Source organism: Myodes glareolus, chromosome 10 (assembly GCF_982192425.1).
Source record: "Myodes glareolus chromosome 10, mMyoGla1.1, whole genome shotgun sequence".
Classification (NCBI taxonomy): Eukaryota; Metazoa; Chordata; class Mammalia; order Rodentia; family Cricetidae; genus Myodes; species Myodes glareolus.
In genome coordinates this window covers 60096634-60104139 of record NC_142035.1, presented here as the reverse complement: position 1 = coordinate 60104139, position 7506 = coordinate 60096634, and the positions used below count along the sequence as shown (strand labels likewise).

At 49.4% G+C, this 7506-nt stretch overlaps 1 protein-coding gene across 1 annotated transcript; it reads left to right on the top strand.

Moving 5' to 3' along the window:
* Positions 1–502: 502 nt before the first annotated feature.
* Positions 503–6523, top strand: LOC146892602 (uncharacterized). The gene is made up of 6 exons (XM_087911299.1): positions 503–684; positions 1257–1313; positions 2750–2768; positions 3063–3110; positions 3442–3511; positions 6141–6523. The coding sequence occupies exons 4-6, from the start codon at positions 3101–3103 to the stop codon at positions 6397–6399; spliced, it is 339 nt and encodes a 112-aa protein (XP_087767425.1). The 5' UTR covers positions 503–684; positions 1257–1313; positions 2750–2768; positions 3063–3100; the 3' UTR covers positions 6400–6523.
* The last annotated feature ends 983 nt before the right edge of the window (positions 6524–7506 follow it).

The following is a 7506-nucleotide window of genomic DNA, read 5'->3' as shown; positions in this document are numbered from 1 at the left end:
CTTTGTTCTGCCAATACCTTAAACAGGTATAAGGGACACCAGACATTTCCATGCCACAAACACCAGACAGGTACAAAGAGACCAGCTATGCCAGGATGCGGCCAGCACCCAGCTTCTCAGGTCCCCCTCCCCAAAGATGATGCCCACAAATAAGCCAGAAGCAGAATTGAGAATCCACTGCCCCAATTCCATCAACCTGTGGTGTCCAATCTCCCACTTTTTTTTATAAAAAAGATCTGGGAATGTTATGATTGTTCGTCACTTTAAGAGACAAGCCATGCCCACTGCCTATAGCCCCTCCCTCCCTCACCATCTTGGTTTCTCTCTCTGTTCCCTTTCTGCTTCCCCCTTCTTTCTCTCTGTCCTCTTTTCTCTCTTCCTTCTCTCTCTCCCCCTTCTTTTTCTCTCTCTTTCTCTCTCTCTCTCTCTCTTTCTCTCTCTCTCTCTCTCTCTCTCTCTCTCTCCCTCTTCTCCCCTTTTTCCTTCCCCTCCATAATTTAACTAATAAATATCCAATTCTATTCTGTACAATATGTCTGTCCATGTGCCTCCCACCTGCCACCTGCTCAAACCGCCGGGCCCGCTGGGCCTCCTGGGCCCAGCCTGCCGACGCACGGCTGGGCCAGACACCTTGGTTTGTGTACCCAAGAGCTGCCGGGACCCAAAAATCATAACACAGGGGTTGTGAGTAGCTTATTTAATTTGTGACTAAGATGGCTATAACCAAATCCAGGTCTTTGCTTCCAGCAGGTTTCTCTGTGCATTTCTGTCTCTCCTACAACTTGTTCTGTAGACCAGGCTAACCTCAAGCTCACAGAGATCTGCCTGCCTAACGAGTGGTGGGATTAAAGGCATGCACTACCACTGTCAAACCACATAAACTTTTAAAAAAATAATAAAAAAATTTCATTCATCAAATTTACTAGATGCTTACTAATGCCAGGATGGTTGACAATGGCCGAGTAACTGAAGAAGCCTCTGTGTCCCTGAATCTGAAGCATGCATAGATCAGTGAAATAAGAAAAATTAGAAGAAAGGATCCCAGAAGGTAGGGGCTCCTCTTCTCCCTGAGGGAGCACACAAAGCAAAGCATCGTGGCAAATACAGGTGCTGGAGCTGCCACACGGGCAGCTTACAAAGGGCTTGGTACACGCAGGGCGAGCTGGCAGCCTGGGTTCTGAACTTTTGCATCCCTTCAGTCCTGTCCTGACTTTATTCCCACTGTCCCCTTTACTGTGTGTGATTTCTGTTTCCAGACAAGCTTGCTGGACTGGGCAGCAATTCAAAAACTCATCTGGACCTTGGAATCGAAGGCAAGAATGTGCTTAGGGTCACTGTTCTTCTTCCACGTGGTGGGAGGAATGGCCCTGTCCAGGTGACCATGACACAGCTCTGAGAATGGCCCCCACTGTCCTCATCTACTCCACCCCACCCCAGCTCCACTCCACCGCACCCCCATCCTATTTCCTAGTGCTCTTTGCCCAAGTAGAGATCAGCCCATCCCTCTTCATTCCCTGGACCTTCTATTCTAGACTCTCCCAGAGCATGTGACCCAACCCAGCCCCACCCTCTCTTGTATAAGTACTCCCCTGGGGGAGACAGAGCCTAAGCCTTCCTGTCCCTGGCTCTGCACTCTCAGGTAAGGACCTGACTTTGCTTACTGAAGGTATAATAGGAGGGGGACTGTGAGAGTGGATGAGGTACCCGTGTGGTCTTAGTCTCTCTGGGTGTGTATTTGTGCATTGAAATGTGGTCTGTATCTAAAGGATTGTGTGTGTGTGTCAGGTGCTTGTGTATTTGTATGCACGTCTGCCTACCTGCCCTCCCCACCCTTCAGGCTGCCCCTGTGCCTTCACCCTGCAGGAGTTAGGACGGACTCGCCAGGCAGAAGGGTCACCTGAGAGTTACAGGCTTGAGTTTCAGTCCCTTCTAGAGCTGACCATTCCTGTTTCTCAGAGAGCGAGGCCTGAGTGGAAAATCATCCCAGGCACTGTCTGTTCTCTTGCTTTAGTTCAGATTTTGATTGGATCAGAGGTTTCTTTTACCTCCCCAAGTTCATTAGTCAAGGGTGAAAGAGTAGGGGCAACCTGGACTGGAGAGATGGCTCAGCAGTTAAGAGCACTGGCTGCTCTTCAGGAGGACCTGGGTTCAATTCTCAGCACCCACAAAATAGGAGTCTTCCAGGCGCATGTAACTTCGGTCTTTGAATATCTGGCATCTTCCTCTGTCCTTTGTGGGTACTGCAAATGAACATGGTGCTCAGATATAAGTCCAGGCAAAACACCCATACACATAGGATTAAAAAAAGAGCAGCAAGTGAGAAAGACTATGGTCATAATTTGGGACTGATTTCAACTGGACATAACAAATCAATAAGAATGAGTTGTTTGGTGGGGCTGGGGGCAGGCTCAATGGTAGAGAGCCTGCTTTCCAAGTACAAGGCTCTACATCTGCACCACTGGGTCTTTTTTGTATTAAGGGGTGTGTGTGTGTATGTGTGTGTGTGTAAGTGTGGACGTCTGTGCTAAAACACTCATTTATCTTATGAGTTCAGAGAGCCTCGATACCTTTCATCTTTGAGTGTACAGTGTTGTAGGTGCTGGACCATTCTGGGCTTGTTAATTGTTATTTGCATGGCAGGCCCCAGAAAATGAGGTTAGACCTCAACAGTTTCCCATGACAAGAGACTGGCAGTGGATGACAAATTGATTCAGACCCTAAACCTCCTACCCTCTCCCAATCCTTGCAGAAGGAGACAACGATAAACAGTGAGAACCCTGGAATGCTCCATTTATCTGGGCAGCAAGAACAAAGTTCTTAAGGTCTCCTGGGTCCCCAGAAGCCCATACTCGTCAGGTTGTCTGCCCCTCCTCACTCTGGCTATAGCAACCTCTCCAAGCCTCTGTATCCCACCTCTATGCCAGGGTAGGGTATCATGACCAGGGTACTTGACAGACACCCCGTTTTGTCTTGTGAAGGGACTATGTGTGTGTGCAGCCCTAGGAGGGGAGAAGCAAAGCAACTACATCACTGCCAACTAAAACGTTCTCTGTTAACCACAGGTGTTGCGTGTGTCACTTCCTGCTCTTGCACCATAAAGATGTTTTCAGGTAAGGAGTGTGGCTGGGAGGCTAGGAGGTAGAAGAGGGAAAAAAGAGGAAGGAGGGTTGGGAGGGCAGAGGCAATCAGTCAGCCATATCTACTGAATGCCAAGTGTGCTTGCATGTGTGTGAATAGGCATGTGTGCAGGGTTCCAAAATGCAAACAAACTTACGTACTGCAAAGCACACATTATAGTTTAAGAAACAAGTGTGCACGTTTTCCATCTTACTAGCTCTTCAACTTGAGGAGACAAAAAGGTGGGTTCATCTCCCAGGGTACACATGAGGCCAGGGAAGTCAGGCATGATGCTCAAAGTGAGGTCATGAAAAACCCTGCCAGGTCTGGAGTCCAGAGCCCAGCAACCCGGTCTGGAGTCGACAGCCCAACAGTTCTGCCACTGGATCCCCAGGTCTGGTATTCACAGCCCAGCAGCTGTGCCTCTGGATCCCCTTCAAAAGATGCAAAAGAACAAAACTCCCACCCAAGGTTACCTTTTGGGACACCCAGTACCACATAGGTGGCTTCTGCAGAATGAACTGTTATGTCCACAATGGGGATCTCCAGACCCCAGTGATGTGGAACACCTGCTGGATAGTAAGGTAGAGCCATGCTAGAGAGAGTTCCAGGCAGCAGATAGTGTGAGCAAAGGCCCTGAGCTGAGAGCAGAAGGTTGTGACCAGGATAGAAGCAGCAGCCAACACACAGCTATAGTGGGATGGACAGACATGAATGGGGGAGACTGGCTGGGGCCCAGATGGAGACAGAGGAGGAAGAATTGGGGTTTGCCACAACAGAATGCTTCCCTGATACTCGGAAATCTGACCAAGGTTAGGATAGCAGACCCCTGGCTTGTGGACAAAAGCCTCACCTCCTACCTGGTCTGAAGCCACCTGTGGGACTCAGCCAGCCTTTGAGCCCATAGGGACATACAAGTGAGCTTCGTATTGACTTCCAATACAAATCTGCTGTTAGTGGATGAATGAAGGAATGTATGTCAGGCAAGTGGCCAGGTCTGAGGAGCCTTGTTGAGGGTGGGGTGTGGACACAATGCTAGCATCGGGGAGAAGGCAAGTGTCCCCCTTCAGAAGCAAATGACTGAAGCTGCTGTTTCTTTCCCCCCTTTCTCTCCAACAGGTCACTGGGTAAGAACATTTGCTACCCTTCTTCCCCTTGCCCACTCTAACACCCCCACCCTGACCACTTCCTTCAGATCCACCTCATTCTTAGACCAGCACTTCTGCCAGATGAAGTCAGGAAGACTCAGGCATCGCCTGGGAAGGGCGGGGTACTGCCATAGCCACCCACCCCCTGCCAACTGCAACCTTCTCCTTGGCATTCTCTGTTTTCCCATCTGTCTCTCTCCTTTCCTTACTCCCCTCCCCTGGCCCAGCAGCTCACCCTCTCTTCCTGCTGCTTCCCAGCCTGCTCTGTGCTACCCTGGTTGGCTGGCTGGCTGGCTGGCTCACAAGCCCCAGTCACACTGCAGGGCTCCTAGGATAGGCAGGCTTCTGCTAGGGAAAGAAGGGAAGGCTGCCTGCTCACCACCTCCCCCTCCCAACAGACAGCAGCCACCAAGCTCCCTGGCTGGATCTATAGCCTGCCACAGAAGTGGGGGGGGGGGGGGAAGGAATTTGGCTGTTTCCTAGCACAGCTGAGGCAGGGACTGCTGTAACTGGAAAGCCCCCACTTCTGGTGACTGTCTCTCCCCACCTTATTCCACCTCACTCAAACCCCTGAGGCATGGGAGGGGGAGGTCAAAGCAGAGTAGGGAATCTCCCTACTCCAAGAATAGGGGGTGTAACTCCACCTCTACCCCACTGGACTCCACACCCCAGTGCCCTAGCACTAACTGTCCTGGCTGGTCTCCAGCTAAGAGAGGTTAAACAACACTTTCCTGGGCCTCTTGGGTCTGAGAAGTGGACATTAACTTTTATTTCACTTCTTCCCGTTTGAGTCTGGCAGTGGTTCAGAGGCATTACATAGGCACCCTGTGCATGCATCTGTGTGGACATGTGCACATGCTATGTGCCCAACACGGAATATAAACAGACACAGCTATTTTGTTGTGTTTTTATTTGTTTTATTTTGTTTTATTTTTTTAATGTTGGGTTTGTACTTTCTGGACAAATTCTCTACCATTGAACTTCATACCAAGACACACCTTTAAAATTTTATTCATTCATTTCTTTATTTTCATTGTTTGAGAAAGGGTCTCAACACATAGCTTTGACTGGCCTGGAGCTCCCTATGTAGACCAGGCTGGCCTTGAACTCACAGAGATCCACCAGTATCTGTTTCAAGAGTGCCAAATTAAAGGTGTGTGCCACCACTTCTGGACAAAAATAAAAAATAAATTAAAGACAGGGCCTCATTCTCATTCTGTGTAGGCATACAGGCCCTGGCTGGGCTGAACCTCATTATATAGATCAGGCTAGTCTCAAACTTACAGAGATCAATCTCTGCCACCTCAGAAGATTAAAGCCATGTGCTACCACATGCTACATATATATAAATTGAATATACTTCCTATCTATACACAAACACATCCTTGATTTCTACCTCTTACCTTTGACCCACCACATCTCTCCTCAGAGCCTGGGTTTCCCACTACCTGGTGTCCTGGAAATTCTTCCATTCTCCCCAGCTTCACCTTTGCTTTAAATACAGCAACCCACCACTTGGAGCAAGGCAGAACCTGTAACCTTTCTGCTAGGACCCCCCAAGCCAGGGATGGGGTCATGAGATAATTTTGCTTCTTACAAATAAATCACTCGAGGTCTAGGGAAAGAGGTCAAAACTTTGCAAAGGGAACAAACCTAAAACAACAAGACTCTCCCTTTGCTTGCCCAGTACTTAAGAGACTTCATAGCAAAAGGGGCAGGGCCAGGAGCAAATCTCTTGCTATCCAACTCCTCACCACAACTCCTTGCAGATGCTTTGGAATCCTGAGTCCCTTGGGGAGGGGAGGTAAAGAGGAGTTGACCACAGCCATCGGCATTGCCTTTGAATTCTTATATTTCCCTTTTGGTTTTCCACAGGGTCATGGCCCTCCTCATGGTCCACCACCCCCTGGTCCAGGACACTGTCACCCTGATTTTCACCATCACCATGGCCCCGGGCACCATGGTCCCCACCATCACCATGGCCCCGGGCACCGTGGTCCTCACCATCACCATGGCCCTGGGCACTGTGGTCCTCACCATCACCATGGTCCTGGGCACCCTGGTCCTCACCATCACCATGGCCCTGGGCACTGTGGCCCTCACCATCACCATGGTCCACATCACTGAGAAATGAGAAGACAAGACGAGAGGACACAAGATGAAGAGGTTACACAGAACCCCCAGCTGACCCATCTCCCCTTCTTACCCAGAATTTTCCCTTCCAAATAAATAGCCTCCTGGAGGCCATGTTTGTTCTCCTCAAAGGTTGTGTTTCTTCATGTCCAACTTGGTACTTGCAGACCAGTTCTTTCTAGATTTCCTTGTTGTGTAAACCGGATGTCCATCTTCGCATTCCCAGAAGCTTGACTTGGTAGTGACCACAACACAGGGCTGCTTGAGACTACTGATCTGAGTACTGTCTGTCCTTCCACTCCTGTCTGGCTGCTCATGTCGGTCTGCATTCATTCTCACCATTTCCTGAAAACACACTGAACTCCCAACCTCCTTTTATTTTATTTTATTTTATTTTATTTTATTTTATTTTATTTTATTTTATTTTATCTTCTCTTAAAATAAAATGGAGCTAAACATTTTTCTCTGCTGCCCTCCACCACCTCCTTTTGTTGCACTCTCCTGACTCCTGCTCCAGGTGAGACTTGTTTCTGCAGTCTTTCAAAGCCTTCCAAGCCAGCCTCTGCCCCTGCTCTCTCTCCTTAACCCCATTAGGAAGAGAAACTTCTGTCTTGCTGCACCCTTCCCTGCCCCTTCTCTGCTACAAACAGGCAGATTGGAGCTGGTAGGAGCCATCTCATAGGCCCAGCCACACCCTGACCCCCTGGTGCCTATTTAGTACCGCCCTTAACCTCTCCAGCCAACTGTAAGTCACTTGAAGCACTTGGTAAACCCCTAGATCTGCTCAGGCCATGCCCCTGACCCCTGCCTTGTCTAGACCAGCACTTGGACACACTTGAGGGACATCTTCCATTCAAACCTCTTGAGTCTCACTCTCGGTCCCTTGCTTTCAGTCCTTGCCTATCCAAATCTATCCAGGACTCTTTCCACTCCGCTGTACTCAGGCTTCTCATACTTCTGAAACCCACCATAATTCTGCTCAGTCCTCTAGCCAGGCTTGCCCTATGACCAGCACCCCATTGTTCTTTTCCTTCACAGCTGGTCTTCGGTGAGGGCTGGCAAGTGCTCCAGAGTGGGTGGCTATCAGGTCTCTGAAAGGTGGAGGTGT